The 26,920-nt window shown below is 45.2% G+C and overlaps 1 protein-coding gene across 1 annotated transcript in view; it reads right to left on the reverse strand.

Annotated features, from left to right (window-relative positions):
* The window catches only part of unc5ca (unc-5 netrin receptor Ca), a 397,363-nt gene that overhangs the window by 163,036 nt on the left and 207,407 nt on the right, over nt 1-26,920 (reverse strand). The window contains exon 3 of the mRNA XM_055224198.1: nt 5,717-5,860. Within this exon, the coding sequence (XP_055080173.1) occupies nt 5,717-5,860 (144 nt within the window). The remainder of the gene's footprint in view (nt 1-5,716; nt 5,861-26,920) is intronic.

Raw genomic sequence — 26,920 nt, forward strand, 5'->3', positions numbered from 1 at the left:
AAAACAGAGAGAAGAATGTAAAAAATAAAGCTGATACTTCACAGATTTTGCGTATTTCGGGTTATTTTTAGAACGTGACCACTGTATTCACTCCGTTCCATTTCATAACCTCTACCTTTGTTTCATAATCGACAAGTTGGAGAAATGAATAAAACTGCTTTCTTAAAACAGAGCTGTGTTTAATAAAATCCCGTTAGCCTGTTTAGCCGCAGAGTTTAAGCAGAACACTCACTGTGTCCTGTCTGCGTCTGATTATTCTTTTATTTTTATTGTCCGAGAACCAAGGTCAAGGTTTATTTATATAGAACATTTAAAACAGACAGTACTGCCCCAAAGTGCTTAAAAATACAGATAAAATAAGAGAAAAGCACAAGTAAAATCAACTTGAGCGATGCTAGTTGATGTTAGTTTTACTGCAACATTCAAAACCGTGTCTGAGAGTTTTGAAACGTGCTTATAAACTCATCATGGTGAATAATTAGGACGGTCTGAATGCATAACGTCAGTGAGGAGTAACTCTGGACCGATGCAAACCGATCACAATGAACTAGATCTGTTTTTTACGTTTTTCCCACAGCGTTTTCCAAGTCTCTGTCCTCCATTTTACAATATGACTTTATTAAATTGTACAGTATAAACATTTGAGTCTGGATATGATCATTGCGAGATAGAGTGAGTACCCTGGCTGTGTTCATGACTTAAACCGTTTTAAACATGTGACCGTATTGCATCACAAATGGTCCTCGCAGGCTTCCATATAAAACACAAACTTAATTAGTGACAGGACCACAGTAGAGCGTAAAGACGTCCCTTATGTCCGTGTGCATTAGCCGCTCTGTGCTAAGTGCATTAGTTTATATGTGAAATAAGTCCAGCCATAACTCAGCCTGACGTCTATAAAAACATGTGATCCCAGGTCCACTCTGAGCTCACGTCTCATGTGACCATTTCCTCAGCGCCATTTACCACAGTAACACTCACCGCTGCAATTTCACATCTGGAAAAATCTGCCTCGGTTAAAGTGAATGTGACAGAAAAGCACTAACATCATTGTATTTAATAAAAAAATAAATAAAATAAAACAAATCTTGCCTAGTTTTTCTTCATATTATTTATTTATTATTATATTTGTATTTTATTAATTCATACTTTTTTTTCATTGCATACGACTGAGTATTGTGTCGCTTTATAAATTAGCATAATTATATTTACAATTTTACAAAAAATAAATACATTAATTAATTGATTATTATTAATAATAATAATACAATTTTGATGGAGTTTATAATTTTACTTCCTGGTTGGAAATGAGTGTCATTGCCCAGTCTGGAACCTAACCTTATCTGGCATCGTTCTCTTAAAAATACATAAAATACATTAAATCAAATACATAATTTTCACAGACTTTGAGTAAGAAATGATCATTTAAACTGTGTTATAAAATAGAGCTGAGCTGATTTAAGTCTGACTTCAAGTGTTAAACAGTTAAATGTTTTGTTTTGAATAAACTGTTAACACGAACATTTAAGAAAATAGAAAGTGAACTGGAGCCAGAGTCACCGGGAGTGCGCCCAGGCTCACTTCCTGTTTGGAACGCGGTGTTTAGCAGGTTAACAGGTTAGCTATGTCCATTTACACGAACAGTCTAAGGACATGACACATGCAGAGGTGTAACTGTGTGCTAGCAACAATAATGTGGACAAGGGGCAAACGTCTTAACTAAAATACACAACAGTTATGATTAGAATAAATAAATACATAATACACCTTTATTTTGAAGGGTGGAACTGTCAGAAAAATGTCTTCCTTGTGCATATTGTCTCTGCATTTTGGATGGAGTTTTCGGGGCTGACGACATAAGCAGAGGGATTCAGTCTCAAAACTTTACTTACTGTATTTTTTAACCTTTTTTTTAATTATTATTATTATTTTTTTCTCCACAAACTGACATTAAACTATGATAAATATTTAGCACAGGTACTATGATGCTCACAGCACTTTACACACACACCTGTGCACTGTGTGACGATGATGATGATGATGGTGATGATGATGATGATGACGATGATGATGATGAAGGTGATGATGATGATGATGATGATGATGATGGCATTCGGAGGTGTGGGGTTTTCCACAGAGAAGTGCGGGGCCAAAAGTGCAAGACCTTTACAACGCTACGAGTGAGATTAGCATTATGCTAATCTCAGGCTATTTCAATCCCAAAGGTCAAACGGCTGCACTTGTGTTGTGCTTTGTTTCTTCTCCAGGCCTAAAGACGTAATGAGAACGAGAACCACAGCAGAGAGAACGAGAACCACAGCAGAGGGAACGAGAACCACAGCAGAGGGAACGAGAACCACAGCAGAGGGAACGAGAACCACAGCAGAGGGAACGAGAACCACAGCAGAGGGAACGAGAACTAGAACCACAGCAGAGGGAACGAGAACCACAGCAGAGGGAACAAGAACCACAGCAGAGGGAACGAGAACCACAGCAGAGGGAACAAGAACCACAGCAGAGGGAACGAGAACCACAGCAGAGGGAACGAGAACCACAGCAGAGGGAACGAGAACCACAGCAGAGAGAACGAGAACCACAGCAGAGGGAATGAGAACCACAGCAGAGGGAATGAGAACCACAGCAGAGAGAACGAGAACCACAGCAGAGGGAACAAGAACGAGAACCACAGCAGAGGGAACGAGAACCACAGCAGAGAGAACGAGAACCACAGCGGAGGGAACGAGAACCACAGCAGAGGGAACGAGAACGACAACCACGGCAGAGGGAACGAGAACCACAGCAGAGAGAACGAGAACCACAGCAGAGGGAATGAGAACCACAGCAGAGGGAATGAGAACCACGGCAGAGGGAACAAGAACCACAGCAGAGGGAATGAGAACCACCGCAGAGGCCAAAGGGAACGAGAACCACAGCAGAGGGAATGAGAACAAGAACCACGGCAGAGGGAACAAGAACCACGGCAGAGGGAACAAGAACCACAGCAGAGGGAACGAGAACCACAGCAGAGGGAACGAGAACCACAGCAGAGGGAACGAGAACCACAGCGGAGGGAACGAGAACGAGAATCACGGCAGAGGGAACAAGAACCACAGCAGAGGGGACGAGAACCACAGCAGAGGGAACAAGAACCACAGCGGAGGGAACGAGAACCACAGCAGAGGGAACGAGAACCACAGCGGAGGGAACGAGAACCACGGCGGAGGGAACGAGAACCACGGCGGAGGGAACGAGAATGAGAACCACGGCAGAGGTGGAAGTCACTGCACACATTTCTTTTATTGAGTTGTTTTAGATGAATATTATGATTTAAATGTCTAACATAATGATCCTCGTGTGTCGTAGATTTGAAGTACATATCTTCAAACGTGGTTCTTTATAGATCAGCTGATTGTACAAACATTTCAGAACTTGCAGCGCGTTGATTAACCGAGGCAACATGGCCGCCGTTCAGATGCAGATCTTTGGGGAACGCCACAATTGAAAATCTATAACAAAGCTTTAAAAGAGCGTGTGCCGACACGACAAATCGACCAACGAGAGAGAGGAGAGGAGAGAGGAGAGAGGAGAGAGGAGAGAGGAGAGGAGAGGAGAGAGGGACCAGGCAGAGGAGGAGTGGACAGGTTAGACGGATTATTTCTACAACTTTACTACAAATTTCTACTTTTTGGGTAAAGTTTATTCCTGGTTTAGTCCTGGTTTAGTCCTAGTTTAGTCCTGGTTTTAGTCCTGTTTTAGTCCTGGTTTAGTCCTGGTTTAGTCCTGGTTTAGTCCTGGTTTAGCCCTGGTTTAGCCCTGGTTTAGCCCTGGTTTAGAACTGGTTTAGTCCTAGTTTAGTCCTGGTTTAGTCCTGTTTTAGTCCTGGTTTAGTCCTGGTTTAGCCCTGGTTTAGTCCTGGTTTAGCCCTGGTTTAGAACTGGTTTAGTCCTGGTTTAGCCCTGGTTTAGTCCTGGTTTAGTCCTGGTTTAGTCCTGGTTTAGTCCTGGTTTAGTCCTGTTTTAGTCCTGCTTTAGTCCTGGTTTAGCCCTGGTTTAGTCCTAAACCTCTGACAGCTCTAGATGTAATTCCATATCTGTTATGTAGCAACTGTGACATTAACAACGGCCAAACGTCCAAATTACACAACAGTTTTGATTAGACAAATGAAAATAAACGACAGCACTTTTATTTTGTTAAATTTAAACTGTCCCGTCAAACCGAGAAATAATCTGAAACGTGAAAAGCTGTCGTGTGCATTTACAGAGGAGAAGAGAAACTGCCACCAAGCATTCAAATCACTCCACCTGACCCCGAGCTGAGCCGCAGAGGGGTCAGGGGTCAGGGGGTGAGGAAGAGGAGCGCTGTAATCACATCTGCTCACACGGGAGGAGGAGGAGGAGGAGGAGGAGAGGACATACAGGACGAGTAAAAAAGAAAAAAACAATAAGAGGAATGAATGTGCAAGGCTGTTTTATATTTGAATTTACAGGGAAACACGGGACTTGGCCGGTGTGATCACGTCTGCGGAGAGGAGAGGAGGAGGTGAAGATGGAGTGACAAGGACGGAGGAGATAGAGCTGACATCAAATGTCTGAAATAAGAATACATTCATTTAAATTGCCTGAATTGGCTGTGTGCACCTGGCAAACGCACTGTTAGCGCCGCTACTTCCTGTCCAGGTTTATCTCCATGAAGTTTCTACTAAAATGAATAAATATTTAAAGATGAGGTACCGGGCAGGGGTCAGGGGTCAGAGGTTAGGGTCAGACAGTGGATAGAGAGCGTTTGTGTTTTGAAAGAGGTTTGTGTCTTAATGCTAATGCTAATTTTGAGGCATGATAAATATTAAAACACCACCACAAACTGAAGTATTTTACATCTGAAAACAACTTTTTTATTTTTTTTTTATTTTAATTACACAGACATTTTGATTAATTTTAATTTTACTATTTAAAAAAAAAAATTATTTATGTTTTAAGATTTGAGCTTTGGCGCACAGTACGCTAGCTAGTGTGCTACTGTGCACACTTAATTTAAATGAATTTTGACTCGTTTACAATGATCTGTCAATAGAATAAGTAAAATTACACGTAAAGGTGCATTATGTAACGGTCTGAAGTTACTTGAGTACTTTTACTTGAGTACTACACACCTTTTTCTTTTGTACTTGTTCTTAGCGCCTTGAGGCTGCACAAACTTTCCATCAGCATTTTAACACAACACAAGTGTGACAGAGTTACACGCCGCATCTTCCCTGTTCACGTCTCTATATTTAGACTGGAACAGACTCCAGAGCCTCAGAGCAGACACACTGACGCTGTTCCACCTTGTGATGTCATCATGTGGCGATACAGGAAGTGCTCCACTGTGTTTTTAAACTCCACACACCTTCATTTATAGAATCATTTGGATCATTTCAGTCCTGGAATTGCCACTTATCTCGACTGATCTAAAGGTAAAAGTTAACTTGGAGTTAACTTGAAAAAACAGTACCACTTGATGACATCACAAGGTGGAACAGACCGTTTTGAGCTTTGGAGATGTTACTCAAACATGTGTGAATGAAACAAAACACAACTCCAGGTCTGTTTTTGAGGAGGAAACAACATTAGAACATGGATTAAAGTACCAGTAATATCAGCAGTGACAGTACCAGCAGCAGTAGTAGTAGTAGTAGTAGTAGTAGTAGTAGCAGTATCTGAGAGTAGATTGTACTCACATGCGACGCGGACGTGGGCCTTGCGGCTCTTGGTCGTCCCGGCTGAGCTCCAGGCCACACACTGACACCAGTAATCGTCCGGCCCAAATAACTCCTCCACCTGCTGCCGAGTGATCTCGATACTCGCCTCCCGCACCACCAGACCTGCACACACACACACACACACACAAACACAAGGTGAGTTACAGAGGTAAGTCTTATGGAGCGTTCACAGGTATCGGGGGGTGGAGTTTACAGATAAAGTCTATGGTGGACACACGTCTTTGCCGCTCTGGGTTTTTGCGGGGCATTTTCAAACATCAGAGCGGCGTGAATCTCCAGTGATTTAGTGACGTCTTTATCCGGGAAAAGAATAAAGACATCAGCCAAACTAGCACCAACTTAATTATACTGGGTGCACTGGTTAGCATAAAGGCTAGTCACGAACCCAGACACGCCGCCGCAGAGCTGATCGTCTCCGTTGATTGGGTTTATGTAATAAATACACTAAAGTCACTCTCTCAACCTGGTCTGCAGCTTCACAAAGACACAAAACAAAACATCCAAAGGCGCTCGCAGACTGCAACGGACGCCCTGGACAACGGACGCCCTGGACAACGGACGCCCTGGACAACGGACGCCCTGGACAACGGACGCCCTGGACAACAGACGCCCTGGACTCATGGCTGAGGCGTTTGTCCTCAAATGCGTCCAGCGTGTTTTTGTGGCCTGGTGTGAACGCAGCATTAAAGTGCCTGTGACAGCTGGACTACTCTTTTCACTAAAACAAAGTAAAGATCATTATATTTAATAAAAATGTTTAAAAAAATTCTCCAGTTTGTCCAATTTTTTTTTTTTACTTCCTGGTTGGAAATCAAGACACGACAGAATGTCTTAACTGTTACCTAGCAACCATCTACAATGGGCCCCAACTCCTCTAACCCACAGAAAATATGATTTGATGAATAAAATATAAGAAAACACCTTCATTTTGTTAAATTAATGTTTAAAGTATCTGTAGAATGTGTTTCTTGTGTAAACTGTGTCAAACCTCGTGTGATAACATCAGTCTGGAACTCTCATTTTCAACATATTGTTCTTCATAAACTGCTTCTTGATTAATACAGAAGTCCATCCATCCATCCATTTTCTTCCGCTTATCCGGGGCCGGGTCGCGGGGGCAGCAGTCTAAGCAGGGACTCCCAGACTTCCCTCACCCCGGACACGTCCTCCAGCTCCTCCGGTGGGACCCCAAGGCGTTCCCAGGCCAGAGAGACATAGTCCCTCCAGCGTGTCCTGGGTCTTCCCCGGGGCCTCCTCCCGGTGGGACATGCCCAGAACACCTCCCTAGGGAGGCGTCCAGGAGGCATCCTGAGCAGATGCCCGAGCCACCTCAGCTGGTTCCTCTCAACGTGTAGGAGCAGCGGCTCTACTCCGAGCTCCTCCCGTGTGACCGAGCTCCTCACCCTATCCCTAAGGGTGCGCCCGGCCACTCTGCGGAGGAAGCCCATTTCAGCCGCTTGTATCCGCGATCTTGTCCTTTCGGTCATTACCCAGAGCTCATGACCATAGGTGAGGGTAGGAACGTACCCTTCTTTACCACAACGGACCGATACAGCGACCGCATCACTGCAGACGCTGCACCGATCCGCCTGTCAATCTCCCGCTCCATCCTTCCCTCACTCGTGAACAAGACCCCGAGATACTTGAACTCCTCCACTTGGGGCAGAGACTCACCACCCACCCGGAGAGAGCAAACCACCTTTTTCCGGTCGAGAACCATGGCCTCGGATTTGGAGGAGCTGATTCTCATCCCAGCCGCTTCACACTCGGCTGCAAACCGCCCCAGTGCTGCAGGTCCTGGCTCGAAGAAGCATCAGGACAACATCATCTGCAAACAGCAGAGATGAAATCCTGTGGTTCCCAAACCAGGCCCCCTCCGGCCCCTGGCTGCGCCTAGAAATTCTGTCCATAAATATAATGAACAGAACCGGTGACAAAGGGCAGCCCTGGCGGAGTCCAACATGCACTGGGAACAGGTCTGACTTACTGCCGGCAATGCGAACACAGCTCCTGCTCCGGTCATACAGGGACCGGACAGCCCTTAGCAAAGAGCCCCGGACCCCATACTCCCAGAGCACCCCCCAAAGGACACCACGAGGGACACGGTCGAATGCCTTCTCCAGATCCACAAAACACATGTGGACTGGTTGGGCATACTCCCATGAGCCCTCGAGGACCCGATGGAGAGTATAGAGCTGGTCCAGTGTTCCACGACCAGGACGAAAACCACACTGCTCCTCCTGAATCCGAGGTTCGACTATCGGTCGGATTCTCCTCTCCAGTACCCTGGAATAGACCTTACCGGGAAGGCTGAGGAGTGTGATTCCCCTGTAATTGGAACACACCCTCCGGTCCCCCTTCTTATACAGAGGGACCACCACCCCGGTCTGCCATTCCACAGGTACTGTCCCCGACTGCCACGCGATGTTGCAGAGACGTGTCAGCCAAGACAGCCCCACAACATCCAGAGACTTGAGGTACTCAGGACGGATCTCGTCCACCCCCGGAGCCTTGCCACCGAGGAGCTTGCCAACCACCTCAGTGACTTCAGCCAGGGTGATGGACGAGTCCGCCTCTGGGTCCCCAGTTTCTGCTTCCTCCTCGGAAGACGTGACAGTGGGATTGAGGAGATCCTCAAAGTATTCCTTCCACCGCCCGACAACATCCCCAGTCGAAGTCAGCAGCTCTCCACCCGCACTGTAAACAGTGTTGGTGAAGCACTGCTTTCCCCTCCTGAGGCGTCGGACGGTTTGCCAGAATCTCTTTGAGGCCGTCCGATAGTCCTCCTCCATGGCCTCCCCGAACTCCTCCCAACCCCGAGTTTTTGCCTCTGTGACTGCCCGAGCCGCGGCACGCTTGGCCCGCCGGTACTCATCAGCTGCCTCAGGAGTCCCACGAGCCAACAATAGTAGCTCGATAGGACTCCTTCTTCAGCTTGACGGCATCCCTTACTTCCGGTGTCCACCACCGGGTTCGGGGATTGCCGCCGCGACAAGCACCACAGACCTTACGACCACAGCTACGAGCAGCCGCATCGACAATAGAGGTGGAGAACATGGCCCACTCGGAGTCCATGTCTCCAACCTCCCCCGGGATCAGGGAGAAGCTCTCCCCGAACCGCCACCTTAACGTGGTGGAGGGGTTTGAGTACCCGAATGATCCTGGGAGCTATGTTGTCGGGGGCTTCATGCCCCTGGTAGGGTCACCCATGGCAAACAGGTCCTGGGAGACGGGTCTGACTAAGAGCGGTTCAGAAGCCCATCATGAATTAATACAGAAGTGTTTTTTATATTTAAGAGGTATTTTCCACCAAATTAAATCAAAATGACACAATAGTAAAACCCTGTAAAAGGCACTTTAAAGGTGTGTTATGTCAAAGATGTTCAACCGGAGGAAAACAATAGAGTTAAGTGACTTCACACGTGTATTTAACTGAAGAACGCGTGTATTTAACGGAAGAACATGTGTATTTAACTGAAGAACGCGTGTATTTAACTGAAGAACACGTTTATTTAACTGAAGAACGCGTGTATTTAACTGAAGAATTGACTCTTAATTGGTTCTTTTGGAGTGTCCAGGGTAAGTTCTGAACCAGCTGAGAACACGATACCATCATCATCACCAAACAGAAGAACCAGAACATGTAAATGGGTTTGATTTCAGAGATGTTAAAGAGAGGTATTATGCCAAATCCCTCATCACAAACATGTCTGAAGAGGATTTAGATGTCATCCATGTTTGATACAAAACTACATTACAACTTCACAAACCTGACTCAATGTGCAGGAGTTTCATTAATGGGATGCAGACCACAAAACATTATAAAAATACTGACTTGTGCCATTAATAAACAAATAGATGAGCATGTATCTTTAGTAAATGAGTTCACTGACAACCATAACATGGACCTTCAAACTGAAACGTGGCCACAGTGAGATGATTATGTCACAGTAAATGACTCTACTCCACCGAGTCTCTTGAGTTTTCAGAGCCGCGGGGCGAGGTGGTGCTGTTCATTTCACACTCCAGTTTACTTTAAGTCCTAAAAAGCTGCATTTCGCTCATTTGAGAGTCTCATACTGTCAGTGACTTGTCCAAATTGGAAAAATCAAAAAGCCGTTTTATTCTTTATAATCTCCCGACCTCCTGGGGCCTGTTCAGTTTTTGATCGAGTTCTCTGACTTTATATCAAGTCTAGTGTTCGCCTGGGAGTCCACTGTGATAGTTGGAGATTTTAACGTACGTGTCGTCAAAGGTAATACCTGCAGTGACCTGTAGAGGGCATCAGTTTTACCCAGAATGTGAATAAACCAACCCACAGTCACAAACGCACCCTGGACCTGTGACTTATGCAGATCTGTGACCTGAATGTCCTCAGTCAAAATCAGACATTATCAGATCATTTTGTAATTACCTTCAGTTTATCCTTGAGACGATCCTGCTCCACAGAATAAAACTAGAATGAGAAGAGTCATATCTGAACATTTTAAAATTCAAAGAAATAATAGAGCCAATATTTAAGGCCATGTCACGTGACCCTGTCATGTGACCCTGTCATGTGACCCTGTCATGTGACCCTGTCACGTGACCCTGTCATGTGACCCTCCTGAAAACAGCTTTAGTCCAACTATAAGTCATCAGTTTGTTGACAGATCTGAGTCTTTGAAAACCGCTCATGATACTGTAGCTCCTTTAAAACAGAAGTACGCCCAGACCCCCTGTCCCAAACCTCCAGACCCCCTGCCCCAAACCTCCAGACCCCCTGTCCCAAACCTCCAGACCCCCTGTCCCAGACCCCCTGTCCCAAACCTCCAGACCCCCTGCCCCAAACCTCCAGACCCCCTGTCCCAAACCTCCAGACCCCCTGTCCCAGACCCCCTGTCCCAAACCTCCAGACCCCCTGCCCCAAACCTCCAGACCCCCTGTCCCAAACCTCCAGACCTCCTGTCCCAAACCTCCAGACCCCCTGTCCCAAACCTCCAGACCTCCTGTCCCAAACCTCCTGTCCCAGACCTCCTGTCCCAGACCCCCTGCCCCAAACCTCCAGACCCCCTGCCCCAAACCTCCAGACCCCCTGCCCCAAACCTCCAGACCCCCTGTCCCAAACCTCCAGACCTCCTGCCCCAAACCTCCAGACCCCCTGTCCCAAACCTCCAGACCCCCTGCCCCAAACCTCCAGACCCCCTGTCCCAAACCTCCAGACCTCCTGTCCCAAACCTCCAGACCCCCTGTCCCAAACCTCCAGACCACCTGTCCCAAACCTCCTGTCCCAGACCTCCTGTCCCAGACCCCCTGCCCCAAACCTCCAGACCCCCTGCCCCAAACCTCCAGACCCCCTGCCCCAAACCTCCAGACCCCCTGTCCCAAACCTCCAGACCTCCTGTCCCAAACCTCCAGACCCCCTGTCCCAAACCTCCAGACCTCCTGTCCCAAACCTCCTGTCCCAGACCTCCTGTCCCAGACCCCCTGTCCCAGACCTCCTATCCCAGACCCCCTGTCCCAAACCTCCAGACCCCCTGTCCCAAACCTCCAGACCTCCTGTCCCAAACCTCCTGTCCCAGACCTCCTGTCCCAGACCCCCTGTCCCAGACCTCCTATCCCAGACCCCCTGTCCCAGACCTCCAGACCTCCTGTCCCAGAGCTCCTGTCCCAGACCTCCTGCCTCATGGTACAATGAAGAACTGTCACTCAAACAAAAGGTCAGATCATTAGAGAGGTCATGTGTCACTCCCACACTGAGACGTCCCTAAAGGCTGAAAATCTGCCTGTTGACCTACAAGAAGACTCTGCAGAAGGATCCAGACTTTCTTCAAATTGAATAGAATTAAACAAAAACAACAGCAGGTTTGTGTTCTGTATCCAGGCTGACAAACTGCCACAGAGCAGTTGAACCCTCAACCCCTGCGACGCTCAGCTGCAGTGACTTTCTTTAATTCAACTATTAAAGATAAATTAAATAAAGTGACTCAGACAGTTAGTGCTGAACCAGTCCAGGCTGTAAAACTGTGTCCCATATGAAACCTTTCTGAAGTTGATTATAACATTCTACAGCAGAGGACACAGGGTTCAGAGGGGCAGACTTCAGCTGGTTTAAATCCTATTTATCAGATAAAAACCAGGGTGTGCCACAGGGTTATGTACTCGGTCCAATGCTGTTCACACTTTATTTGCTGCCGTTAGGTAATATCATCAGAAAACAGCATTAATTTCCAGCACAGAGGAACCTCCAGCTCTACTGTAAGGAACCTGGGAGTCTTATTTGACCAAGCGCTCCACATATAACCCAGGCCTGTAGAACACCCTTCTTCCACCTGTGCAATATCATCAAAGTCAGAAATATTGTACCTAAAAGTGACGCTGAAAAACGTATCCAGGCTTTTGTTACATAAAGACTGGATTTCTGTAACTCCCTACTCTCCATGTGCCGTAGAAGCTCTTTAAAAAGCTTCCAGTTGGTTGAAAATGCAGCATCCAGGCTCTTAACAGGAGCTAGAAGAAGAGAACACATCACCCCAGAGCTGGAGTGTCTTTACTGACTTCTGTCGACTTTAGAATTTAATTTAAAGTCCTCCTTCTGACTATAGACAGTTTATATGTGTGAATATAGTGACTATGTACAGACTGACATATAAACCCATAAAGGGCGTGGCCTCATCGTGTCTGCAGATGCTCTAGAACCATCTCATCCAAACAGAGCACTGAACTCCGATGTTTCTAGAAGGTCTAAAAGCACAGTGAGAGAGCTTTCATTTAACAAGCTGGACCCCAGATGCCCCTCCTGTGCCCTGGTCCTGCTCTGTGGACCCAGATCCTCCTCCCTCCCCCTGACCTGACTGGATGACCCCTCCCCTGTCCCAGATGAGCCTCCGTCCGGTCCTTAGTCTGGAGTCGGCTCTGGGCCAAAAGATTTGAACTGTATCTGCAAATGAATGTGCGTTTGTCCTAGACACATCTGCAGCCTGGCTCCTGGTTTAGACCTGGTTTAGTCCTGGTTTAGACCTGGTTTAGACCTGGTTTAGACCTGGTTTAGACCTGGTTTAGTCCTGGTTTATTATTGGTTTAGTCCTGGTTTATTATTGGTTTAGCCCTGGTTTAGTCCTGGTTTAGACCTGGTTTAGACCTGGTTTAGTCCTGGTTTAGACCTGGTTTAGACCTGGTTTAGTCCTGGTTTATTATTGGTTTAGCCCTGGTTTAGTCCTGGTTTAGACCTGGTTTAGACCTGGTTTAGTCCTGGTTTAGTCCTTGTTTAGTCCTGGTTTAGACCTGGTTTAGCCCTGGTTTAGTCCTGGTTTAGTCCTGGTTTAGACCTGGTTTAGACCTGGTTTAGACCTGGTGGTTTAGACCTGGTTTAGTCCTGGTTTAGTCCTGGTTTAGACCTGGTTTAGTCCTGGTTTAGCCCTGGTTTAGTCCTGGTTTAGACCTGGTTTAGTCCTGGTTTAGTCCCGGTTTAGTCCCGGTTTAGTCCTGGCTGAGTCCTGGTTTAGTCCTGATTCATTCCTGGTTTAGTTCAGGTTTAGTCCTGGTTTAGTCCCGGTTTAGTCCCGGTTTAGTCCTGGCTGAGTCCTGGTTTAGTCCTGGTTTAGTCCTGATTCATTCCTGGTTTAGTTCAGGTTTAATCCTGGTTTAGTCTTGGTTTAGTCCTGGTTCCTGGCTCCTTCACTGTCCTTCTCTTTGTCTTTTTGTTTGTTTTCCTTGCGGTGTACTGGGCTCTACAGACAGGGGGCGCTCTGACAGTATTACAGTATCAAAGGTAACAGTGTGATGTACATATGTCATGTGTTCATATGATGTACATGTGTCATGTGTTCACATTCACTTCTTCACAGGTCAAATACTTCGTCTTTAAATCCTGTGCAGTGGCTCAAATGTGAAAAATGCCGCACTGTGTAATTGTTCTAATGGGGGGTCTGTCCCTCGCCTGTTTCCATGGAGATGTGGCTTTGGCTGAAATGGTCACGTTTTTATACAGCACCTTTCTACCTTCAAGACACTCGAAGCACTTTATATCAAGAGACCACTCTCACACACACATACAGGTCAGATCTGTGCAGTGGCGAGCCCACTTAGTGACAACAAAGACTTAAATGTATTTTTTACATAATAATAAATAAAAACATAATAAAAACCGTAGAGCCAAGATGAGTTTAAACGTCCTCTATGACACAAAATCAATTCTCTTGGACTTTTAGCCATGTTATAATGCGATTACCTCATCAAAAAAACACACTGGAGCTGTGTTTTGTACATCTCCAAAGCTCAAAACGATCTGTTCCACCTTGTGATGTCATCAAGTGGTAGTTTTCATGTTAACTCCTCCTTTTCCCTTTAGTTCAGTCGAGATAAGAGACAACTCCAGGACTGAAATGATCCAAATGATTCTATAAATGAAGGTGTGTGGAGTTTAAAAACACAGTGGAGCACTTCCTGTTTCACCACATGATGACATCACAAGGTGGAACAGAGTGTTTTCAGTTTGATGTACAGTAAAGAAGTAGCTAAACCCGAACTCAGACAGAACGTCACCTTTATGTGATATTATGATGTGCATTATTCACGTTTAAAAAGTTTATATCGAGGTAAACTGTGTAGATAAATCCAGTGTGGTACAAAAGTGTTCACAACTTTGTCAGTTTTGAGACAAACGAACGTCTCAAAACTCGTGAGAGCGTCATTTTCAGATTTGTACGTGTAAAATTACAAAGATGTTCAACGAAATGTGTGAGCGTAAAACGAAATTTGTAGCGAAAAACGGAAATTTTTCGCATAAAAAACAAAATGTATGAGCGTAAAACACAATTTATAAATGTATAAAACGAAAAAAGTTTTTATTTAGCGGTGTACGAATCAACATTTACGGGTTCAAACTTTTCGGAACAATTGTACCTTCATAAAAGAGCTTGAGTTTGTGCGTTAAACGTGTGAATGAAACAAAAAAACACAACTCCAAGTCTGTGCGTGACGAGGAAACGACATTAAAACTAGAGTAAAACACCGTAATACGAGCCCTTTAATGCCAGACAGTGGAGCATTCGCGTCAAAGCCATTAGATCTCCATGGAGACGAGCAGATGGCAGACGTACACGCGCCCCGAGCCACGTTTCAGGCGACGCTAAACTCATAAACAAAACTGTTTTTTGCTCAAGTTCCAAAGTACATTTTTGTACATTTTACTTCAAAAGTTTCAATCTTTATTTCATTTTTAAAACGAACAAACACAGACAAAACCGAGCACTGACAAAATAATCTGTCTGAAAGTACTTTGAGTTACTTTAATAAGGCCTGGAGGGGAAAAATACTTCTTAAAACTGTAAAAACTCTAGACGCACTGAAACAGACGCAGCTTCAAGACGGTTCAAGCCGCACATGAAGTCTGCACTCACGTCTACGAGCTCTGAACCAGCCGCAATTATCAGCAGACACAGTAAGACCGCGAGCTAGCAGGTCACGAGCCGCGGAGGGAGGACGAGCTGCGGCGGAGAGCAAGGTTCACGAGGAAGGAGTGAACCACGCTGCCCCCTAGAGTCCATTATAAACCCCACAACAACCATTAAAAACGCGCCGCGCTTCCTCAAACTGTTTCAGCAAGTTTTTCACGGAGACCTGTGCACCCCGTTCCCACAATATTTATCACGGTTCCAACTTTTTGTTTGGTCGACCTCGAACTGTTGGATCTATAGGGGATTTCTCTCGACGCGGAGCAGGAGACGGGCGTTAAAAAAAAAGTCTGAAAAATACTCGTTTAAATGAAAAAATAGAAAGAGACGAGGCAAAAAGTGCAGCGGATAAGCACAAACGCGTCATATTTACCGCACAGTCGCTGCCTCGTTACAATATAATGCAACGGAATGTAATAAAACTGATACTTTGCAGCTCATGTCATCAATATTCCCCCGGAGCGCGATGCTAACTGTAGGCACTGCTCTGTCTGAAGCTCTGTTAGTCACGTTAGACTTTAATCTGACCGTAAAGAACTGACTTAGACGGAACCGCAACAGGTGAGATGATGATTCGTGCTGTTAAACACAGCTCTTACGCGTAAAATTACAGCCACGAGCTAGCTAGCATTAGCCAACGGTTTCGGTTAGCCGCGCTCAACACATATTTTGTCACTATGAACACTCGGATTGATCACAGACTCCTGAAAATGTCATGTTTAAATCCATTTTGTATATTTTCTTGAGTTGTCAGACTATCTTACTGTTTGAATTGTGTCACCATGGTAACTGCTGAACATTTAACCATAGAAATACATGTAATACTGTCTGATCAGAGGAGCATGAATCTGTGTAACAGGTGATTTTACGGCTGCGAGATTAATCCCGACTGAATTAAAACTGCAATTTGACCAAACGAAATTAACAATTTGCAAAGGCAGCAATTTTTTAAGTACCATAATTGGTTCTGTGCACAATAACACGCTAGCTAGCTCACTGTGTCTCAAAGCTAACGGTCACTTTTATTAAACTCAAGAAATATTAAATAAACAACCTATTAAAATTCAAATTAATTCAAGTAAAGACTAACCAATTATTTTTACACTTTGAATATTCCCTCAAAATTAGCATTAGCGTTAGCATTGAGACACAGACATGTCTCTCTCTTCATTTTGTGTAGTGTTTAACATCCACCCGCAGCCCCCTGTCCACTGTCTGACCCTAACCCCCTAACCTCTGACCCCTAACCCACCCACAGCTCCCTGTCCACTGTCTGACCCTAACCCTCTAACCTCTGACCCCTAATCTTGATCTTTAAATATTTATTCATTTTGACGTGACAGAGATAAAACTGGACAGGAAGTAGTGATGCTAAGAGGAAGTAGTGATGCTAAGAGGAAGTAGTGATGCTAACAGGAAGTAGTGAGATGCTAATAGAAACTAGTGATGCTAACAGTGAGGTTGGGGGCGCTGTTGTGCACAAACATTACAATATTTGTTTTTATTCTGCATAAAACCTGTTGCTCCTGTCGTTAAATCTGTACAAACATGTTCTGAAAAAAGACTTTTGAATGAGTTTAACGGCGTAATAACGGAGGATCACTCGTGCAAATTAAACAAAACACAACTCCGGTCTGTTTGTGTGGACGTAGCAACACGGCTAACAGCTCACACGAGTCCAGTCTGTGAAATATATATCGAACCTTTAAAGAAAAACACAGCAGAAACACAAAAATGAAGGAGGTCGTTATAACCGAGCGTCACCAGCGCCGGGGACGTGACTCAAACTCCCGCCGTAAGCAGTTTACCGTGAGGCGGGAGGGGGCGGGGTGCAGAGAGGGGGCGCTGCAGCGGGGTGTCTACGGCAGAAGGCATCGTGGGTAATGGAGTCAGACTAATGTATACAGAATATATGAGAGAGAGACATAAAGACGAGCACTTTCAGCACTGCCCCATTACTCGGGTTATTACGGTGAGAGCGCGCCCATATTTAGGCGGTAATTATGGACAATTATCTGATTTAAACACAGGATGTACAAGGATTATGTCTTTTCCGTGTGGTTCAAGGGTTTTATTTTAACATTAGCACGTCATTACAGAGATATTTTGATACGGTTTTCAAGTAAATGGCTGTGGAATTCAATGTAAATGTTGAAATTTAATTAAAAAACCTGTATTTGTTTTGTTTTTTGTTGTTTTTTTTCATGTGTTTGAGCAAAATGACTTGTTCAAAGTGCTTATAAACTCATCATGGTGAGTCATTAGGATGTTCTGAGTACATAAGGGAAGTGCGGAGGAACTTTGGACAAACTGCAAACTGGTTAGAATGAAATAGAGCCGTGTTTTTCACGTTTTTAAGACGGTAAAAACAGGTACAGTCCAGGACCAAACCAGGATTTAACCAGGACCAAACCAGGATTTAACCAGGACCAAACCAGGACCAAAGCAGGATTAAACCAGGACTAAACCAGGATTAAACCAGGATTTAACCAGAACCAAACCAGGATTTAGCCAGGACCAAACCAGGATTTAACCAGGACTAAACCAGGACCAAACCAGGATTTAACCAGGACTAAACCAGGACCAAACCAGGATTTAACCAGGACTAAACCAGGATTTAACCAGGACCAAACCAGGATTTAACCAGGACTAAACCAGGACCAAACCAGGATTTAACAAGGACTAAACCAGGATTTAACCAGGACCAAACCAGGATTTAACCAGGACCAAACCAGGATTTAACCAGGACCAAACCAGGATTTAACAAGGACTAAACCAGGATTTAACCAGGACCAAACCAGGATTTAACCAGGACCAAACAAAGATTTAACCAGGACCAAACCAGGATTAAACCAGGAATAAACCAGAACTAAACCAGGACCAAACTAGGACTAAACCAGGACTAAACCAGGACAAAAGAAGGACTAAACCAGGACTAAACCAGGACTAAACAAGGACCAAACCAGGTCTAAACCAGGACTAAACCAGGACTAAACAAGGACTAAACCAGGACCAAACCAGGACTAAACCAGAACTAAACCAGGACTAAACCAGGACTAAACCAGGACCAAACCAGGACCAAACCAGGACTAAACCAGGTCCAAACCAGACGGTAAAAGGATGCAGCTTCCTGCTTCTGAAGAGTGCAGACGCAAACCTTGCTTGCTCCTGCTGCTTCCTCCTTACTTTGCTTTTTAAATAATTTTACCTCTTCCATTGCTGGGAGATTTGTTTAGTTATGATTTTCTCTTAAGTAGACAAAGATTTTTAAACCATTTTCACTTTTTTTTTTTAAACAAAATTTTTGACGAGCCAGCAACATGTCCGCGGGAAGAAACAAAAGGAATTCTTTCTGCGAACGCTGTCGGAACTATCAACAACAAATTATTGAGCTACAAGCACGGATATTTGTTTTAGAATCTGAAAAAGGACTTCACCAAACGCTTCCTGTGACCTCCAGTGGTAAGCAACCCACAGTTACTTTCAGAGAAGAGAGTGAAAAATCTGCTACTTTCAACTTAAACCTGAGTGATACGGTGTCTTTTCCAAAACTTTGTAAAGACAAGAATTTCAAGCCAACGCGACAAGTGATAAGAGACAATGCTAATATAGTTACATCACCCAAAATACAACTTACAAACAGATTTTTACCACTGTCACAGACTGATGTTGATGTTAATATACAAACAGAAAATGGATTTTTGTCGCAAAACAAGAGCAATGAAGTTGGCAAAAGAGCGGCGGCAGACAGGCGGTCTGTGCCAAACGTCAAGGTCAGAGATACGCTGCTGCTAGGAGACGGTGCTATCAGAGATGTGACTCACAGAGGAATCCAAACTTGCTCGTACCCCAGTCACACTGTCTCTGAGATTACAAAACTCCTCCCAAAAGTTTTGTCAACACACCAAGGAGCTAAACAGCTGATTGTGCACGTGGGTGCAGTTGACACCAGAATGAATGAAACTGAAATCTTGAAAAAGCATTTCATTGAATTATTTGAGGAGCTTGATAAAGTGGAGGTTAAGACTTTCATCAGTGGACCTCTTCCTACCATAGACAGAAGGAAGATGAACAAATTTACCCGGCTGCTTCAGCTGAACACATGGCTGTTCAACGAATGTGCAGCCAGAGGACTGCACTACATTGAGAACTTTGATCTTTTCTGGAAACGAGAGGACCTGTTCAAGGGAAATGGCCCGCACCTGAGCAGAGGTGGAGTAAGAGTGTTGACGGATAACCTCCTCCACGCTCTGAGAAACCGGCCTGGACAGGGTCCTGGGCCAGTGAGAGAAAAGAGGAATGAGAGAAGCATTCCTGCTGCACCAACCACAGACCAAGCCAATGTGTCAGCACCACCAGCAGCACCACAACTACAACCACCACCTCCCCCAGCGAAGGAGTCACCACCAGCAGCACAACCATCTCCCCCAGCGAAGGATTCAGCTGCACCACCACCTCCCCAAGAGAACAAGTCACCCCTGCCCACAGACCAACCCTGGGTCCCCTTTGCTACATCCACTCCCTCTAGGGACTCCTCACTCTCCTTTTCCTCCCCACCTTCACCTATGGCCCTTCCCGACCATCTAGAAAGTCTCATCAGATCAGGAATTAAGATGGCTCCTCTCACACCTAATATAGAGCGATCAAGAGTTCTGGCATCAACTATGCTGAACTCTTCCCCGTACCCACCTATCCCCCCTCGTCTTTCACGCAAACTCCCCCCTGCTCCGCCTCCTCGGCCCTCACCTGGTCCCTCACCCAAACTCCCCCCTGCTCATTCACCTGGTCACTCACCCAAACTCCCCCCTCCTCGCCCTTCCCCCAGAGCTGTTATCAACAAGAGCTAGGACACACAGGGCCTCTGCTGTCTCAGGACATACAGTCATGATAAAGATAATATCATGCTGAGGCCCTGTGATGGAGCTATATCTACAGTTACACCGCGTAGACTGATTAACAGAAGGACAGTTAGACTGTCCAATCAGAGACATTTAGTTCACATTCCCTGTAAGAAGATAACATCCAGTCCTACTGAAACTAATCTGAAACTTGCTGTGCTCAATGTCAGATCTTTATGTAACAAGTCCTTTTTAATTAATGATTTTATTTCTTCTTTTAGTCTTGACTTTATGTTTTTAACTGAAACATGGCTCGACAAAAACACAGGTAATGCAATTCTAGTGGAATCAACTCCACCCAACTTCAAATTTGAATCTGAAACACGAGTAAACAAAAAGGTGGAGGTGTGTGCGCATTTTTTAGAGATAGTTTAGTTACTCACAGATTGTCATTTGGAGTGTTTTCATCTTTTGAGTATGTTTCATTCAAAATGGAGCTAAAACAATCCCCCTCCATACTCTACTTAGTCATATACAAACCTCCCCAGCACTGTCTGAGTTTTATTGATGATTTTACTGAGATGCTTTCAGTCATATGCACAGACTTTGATGGTTTAGTCATTACAGGTGATTTTAATGTACATGTGGACAATGTGTTTGACAGGAACGCTAAAGAGCTCAGTTCTGTCCTTGAAACCTTTGGCCTGACTCAGCATGTCAGCGAGCCCACCCACAACAGAGGACACACCTTGGACCTGCTCATTACAAAAGGAGTAAATATTTCAAATGTCAATGTGGTGGATGTTGCTCTGTCTGATCATTTCTGTGTCTTCTTTGACCTGTCTGTTATTCCCAAACCAGCGGCTGGTCCTGCAGTTGTTCGAAGGAGACACATAAATGATAAAACAGGTGCACTGTTCATGGAAATGATACACTTTGAAAATGCCTCATGTTCTGATGTTGATGATTTGTTGAACTCTGTAACTTCGAGTGTTTTGAATGTTCTGGACACCATTGCCCCGATGAAGGTTAAAATGGTTAAAGATAAGCAGAAAGCGCCATGGAAGAATGATGACTCGGTCAGGGCACAGAAAAGGGAGTGCCGGAGGGCCGAGCGGGAATGGCGCAAGTCAAAGCTCCAGGTTCATTATGAAATTTACAGAGAAAAGATGCACATGTACAACCACAGTTTATGTAGAACAAGGCAAAGGTATTTTTCTGACATTATTGGAAGTTGTAGTAACAACTCTCGTATCCTGTTTGCAACGGTAAACAGATTAACAAACCCCCCAGCTCCACTGCCGTTAGAACTAATTTCCACATCTAAGTGCAATGAGTTTGCAGTATTCTTTAATGACAAGGTTCAGGGTATTAAAAATGCCATAAATTCCACAACACAAATAACAACCCAGCACCCACCTAGACACTTAGAGCTGACTCACTTTACACCTGTAACTGATAAAACTGTCCAAGAGATTGTCACCAGTCTGAGTTCATCTACATGCTGCCTCGATGTGCTACCCACTAAATTTTTAAAGTCTGTGCTCAACAGTTTGCTGTCACCACTCACTCTCATAGTTAATATGTCACTTCAATCTGGAACATTCCCAAGTGCTTTGAAAACTGCGGTTATCAAGCCTCTCCTAAAGAAGAGCAGTCTTGATGCCACAATATTGAACAATTATCGACCGATCTCAAATCTGCCATTTTTAGGCAAAGTCCTTGAAAAAGTTGTTTACCAACAGCTTATTAACTTCCTTGAAATGAACAACTCCTTTGATGTTTTCCAATCAGGTTTTAGACCCCACCACAGCACTGAGACTGCTCTTATCAAGGTGACAAATGACATCCGCCTGAACACTGATGCAGGCAAAGTCTCAGTCTTGATCCTGTTAGATCTGAGTGCTGCTTTTGACACTGTTGATCATGGGATCCTCTTACAGAGACTGGAGGACTGGGAGGGCATCTCTGGTACGGCACTAAACTGGTTCAAGTCCTATTTAGAAAACAGGGAGTACTTTGTTGAAATTGGAAAATGTATATCAGATAAAATGTCCCTGACCTGTGGGGTGCCCCAGGGTTCAATCCTGGGACCCCTGCTGTTCAATCTCTACATGCTGCCATTAGGCCAGTTAATACGCAGCAATAATGTGTCTTACCACAACTATGCAGATGACACTCAGATCTATGTCTCACTAGCAGCAGGTGAATATGGACCAGTGGATTCACTCTGCCACTGCATCCAACAGATCAGTGTGTGGATGCAAAACAACTTTCTCCAGCTAAACTCAGACAAGACTGAAGTTATCATCTTTGGCCCACAGAAACATAGAGAAAGTGTCAGCAGTCACCTCCAGTCTCTCTCTCTAAAACCTTCAAATCAGGCTAGAAATCTAGGGGTAATAATGGACTCAGACTTGAACTTTAACAGCCACATCAAATCAATAACATCTGCAGCTTTTTACCACCTAAAAAACATTGCAAAAATCAAAGGTATACTGTCAAAGCCAGACTTAGAGAGACTTATCCATGCATTTGTCTCCAGTAGGTTAGACTACTGTAACGGCCTGCTCACTGGCCTCTCCAAACGAGCCTTAACACAGCTGCAGTACATCCAGAATGCTGCTGCTCGGGTCCTGACTAGAACCAGGAAGTATGAGCACATAAGTCCTGTGCTCAGGTCTCTGCACTGGCTTCCTGTAGCTCAAAGAATAGACTTTAAAGCAGCTCTGCTTGTGTATAAGTCTCTCCATGGCCTAAGTCCAAAGTATATCTCCGACATGTTAGTGCCATATGAACCATCTCGCAATTTGAGGACTTCAGGGATCGGCCTCCTGCTGGTGCCCAGAGTCAGGACTAAACATGGGGAATCAGCGTTTAAATTTTATGCAGCTAAAACTTGGAACAGTCTTCCTGAAGATGTGAGACAGGCCTCTACTTTGACAATGTTTAAATCCAGACTCAAAACAGTTCTGTTTAGCTGTGCATATGACTGACAGGTTTTTATTCTGCACTCTTCTCTTTTAATGTTGATTTTATGATGATTATTTGTGATTATTTATGTTTGATTTGTGTGATTTTAATGTCTTTCTTATTCTGTAAAGCACTTTGAATTACCTTGTGTACGAATTGTGCTATACAAATAAACTTGCCTTGCCTTGCCTTGCCTAAAAGTCCGGTCCAGCTGAGTGACTGAATTCCAAACTGAAAGGAGGAGGTCGGTGGTTTAAACTCTCGGTCAAACTCAGGATTCGAACCGTCAGATCCGCCGACAAACGCTCTACCAACTGAGCCACTGTCACCCACCAGTATTCACTATTCACAAAAGAAAAGTTAAGTACCTCAGCCTTAAAAATGTGTATTTGTCGTGTCCTTGAGCAAAGCACTTCAGTTCTCTTGCCAAGTGAATCGTTTGGGGTCGGAGGTGCAGATCTCCAGCCTCACTTCTGTCCGTCCACCTCAGGCCCCGAACGGAACGCCCCAAAAAACGACAGAAATCAACCTCCGACTCCCAGAATCTCGAGCCAACTTTACTCAGCTCCCGCCGCTAACAACCCTGAGACGTAGCGCGCGGAAACGAGTGATTTTTCCGCGCAGTTTGCCTGAAAGAATCCGCCTAAACTCCCAGGTCCCTGCTCTCGCTTCAGCGCGGAACCGAGGCAGCTCCACTTAAACTGCCCCCCGGCGAAACTCGGCTCAAACCCGTCGTATTGTATCCCGTACGTCGCCTATAACCGAGCGGAGCCAGTATATATGTCACAGTAATGCTCGGCTCTCCAAGTGGACCCGAAAGGAGCAGCGGGGTAAATTGAAAGAAGATTTGAGTTGGGTAAACACAGGAGGCTGGACCGGGTTCCTGGCAGAGAAAATCAATGTTTATAATGGCAGAATGTGTTCCGTTTATCACCGCCGCGCGAGGATAAGCGCGCACAGCAACCCGCCATGGAATGAGATTACTCTAGGATTGGAGCGAAGGAGTGGGGCCGGAGAGGAAGGACGGAGAGAAGACGACGGGAAAGTGACGGAGGGATGTGAGGGGATGTAAATGTCACCACGGGGTTTGTTTCACGAGTAGAAAAACACATCATCGATATTAAAGTATCGAAAATACATACTCATTTGAGCGGGTATCGATACGACAAAAGTCAGGAGTAAAACAGGACTAAACCAGGACTAAAACAGGACTAAATAAGGACCAAAGCAGGACTAAAACAGGACTAAACCAGGACTAAACCAGGACTAAACCAGGACTAAACAAGGACTAAATCAGGACTAAACCAGGACTAAGCCAGGACTAAATCAGGACTAAAATGGGACTAAACCAGGACTAAATCAGGACTAAATCGGGACTAAACCGGGACTAAATCAGGACTAAAATGGGACTAAAACAGGACTAAACCAGGACTAAACCAGGACTAAACCAGGGCTAAACCAGGACTAAAACAGGACTAAACCAGGACTAAACCAGGGCTAAACCAGGGCTAAACCAGGGCTAAACCAGGACTAAACCAGGACTAAACCAGGACTAAACCAGGACTAAACCAGGGCTAAAACAGGACTAAAACAGGACTAAACCAGGACTAAACCAGGACTAAACCAGGACTAAACCAGGGCTAAAACAGGACTAAATCAGGACTAAACCAGGACTAAAATGGGACTAAACCAGGACTAAACAAGGACTAAATAAGGACCAAAGCAGGACTAAACTAGGACCAAAACTGGACTAAACCTGGACTAAACCAGGACTAAACAGGGAACAAATCGGGACTAAACCAGGACCGAACCAGAACCTAACAAGGACCAAACCAGTACTAAACCTGGACCAAACCAGTACTAAACCTGGACTAAACCTGGACCAAACCAGTACTAAACCTGGACTAAACCTGGACTAAACCTGGACTAAACCTGGACTAAACCTGGACTAAACCTGGACTAAACCAGGACAGTGACATTCAGCGTCCACATCGTTGCTTTAAAATGTGGGGAGTCGTCACTCTGGTTAAGCTTAGAACAGTAAGAAGCACAGAAACCCTACACGTGTGTGCGGTCAGGGGTCAGGGGTCAGGGCCAGCTAATAACCACTCACACTGCTGATGGAGACAAAGTGCGAAGAGAAACCCGAGCCGCTGTTAGCACGTTAGCACGCTAGCTAGCACCGGAGGTAATGGAGAGCACGGCGATCAGATCCCAGACACCGCACATCAGACGGGGAACTCCACACCGCAGCACTTAGCGTAAATACAGGAGGTGAGGTTAGCATGGTTTAGCAACTCAAGGCTAATCGCTAAATCAATGCACTTCTCAGATCAGCATTACACTGTAGAGGTGAAGAAGAAAGGGAAGAATGGAAAGATGCTACGCTAATCTTATCAGAGGTGGCTGGAATCGCTCGTACTTAAGAAAAAATAGAAGAAGAAAAAAAAAAACAGCAGCGGCTCTAATGGAAGCTGTTGTTGTGTCGTTAAGCAAGACACTTCATCCACTTCGTTACCTAAAAGTGGTGTGCGCTAGTGACGGGATTTTCGGCTCTTTTATAGGATCCAAATCTGTTGGATCTGTTCAAAAGACCGAAGCCAACGTGAGAACCATAGTGTTTACATAAATGGGCATAGCTAACCTGCTAGCCGCCGCGTTACAAACAGGAAGTGATCATTTTGGTCTTAAATGTTCGTATTAACCCTCTACATGATCCTGGGGTTTTTATTTCACTATTGTGTCTGTAAATCAAGATATGAACATTAATAACAGACAAATCAGGCGCCTTCTTTCCCTCTAGCGTTAGCAACAGGTTTGATTGACAGTGTTGCTATGCGCCCGCTCCCTGCTAAACCAGCGGTGCGGGCGGGAAGAGCGTTACCTTCAACATCCTCGCTCTGGATTGGCTCTTTGGTTGCTATGATACTCACGGTCGGAGTTTCCAATATGAAACTCGCTTCAGATTAGCCGCTATAACCGCTAGCCTCGATGAGCTTCATTTGACTGAAGCTGAACGCTGTTGAAAACGGCTCAAACTGAGACCGGGAGTTTGTGTTTACCCTTTGGAATCAGGAATAATCGAAATAAAACGTTTCACTACAATAATAATTTTAAAACTAACTTGTTGCTATGACGTGTACGATGTGTTTTTTTTCACTTGTGTCGCCCGCTCTGCTTCTGTGGCGCTCCCTGTGTTGCTTCAGCGTTGATCGGGTACAAATTCACATTAAGGAACTGTTGGCGGCGGCTGGTGGTTGGATTCCTGCTCTTAAAAGTCTGTATATAAAATGTGCCCACCTCTGTATGGAACATAACAACCGATTATCCACGCCTCTTCTTATCTGTCATAGGTTTGCGTCCCTAAAGCTTGCCGTTTAAAAAAGCAGAGCACATACGGATACCTCTAATAAAATTTGTATATTAAAATGCTGAATCTCCCAGAGGCCGCTTTAATCCCGTTATCCTGTGGTCGCTGCTAAATGGCATTCTTTATCTTGTTTTCACACCCGCGTTAAGCCCACATTCACTCCGCATTGTACGTAGCAGTGTTTTGTGCGCGAGATTTTGCATCACGGCTTTGAAGTGAGAGCCAAAGACGCGCTGAGCTCCATGTTTCATCACTTAAGCCCCTCGGAGCGCTGCACAGGCCCAGCCGGGAAGGCCGAGGAGTGGGAGGGAGAGCAGCGGGACGCGGGGCAGTGCTGTGCGTGACACGGGTCAATACAAAAACACTAATACAATGAACCTTTCCGTGCAGGATTTGTATTCATGGGCTAAGTATAAAACAGAGGCATAAACAGTATTTTGGCAGACGCTAATTGATTCAAACGAGCGTAAGTAGCATCACCTGTGCGCTCAGATGTGACTTTAACCTGGTCAAATCGTAATATACTGTGGTCCCTCGTTTATCGCGC

This window comes from Periophthalmus magnuspinnatus, chromosome 9 (assembly GCF_009829125.3).
Source record: "Periophthalmus magnuspinnatus isolate fPerMag1 chromosome 9, fPerMag1.2.pri, whole genome shotgun sequence".
Taxonomy (NCBI): Eukaryota; Metazoa; Chordata; class Actinopteri; order Gobiiformes; family Gobiidae; genus Periophthalmus; species Periophthalmus magnuspinnatus.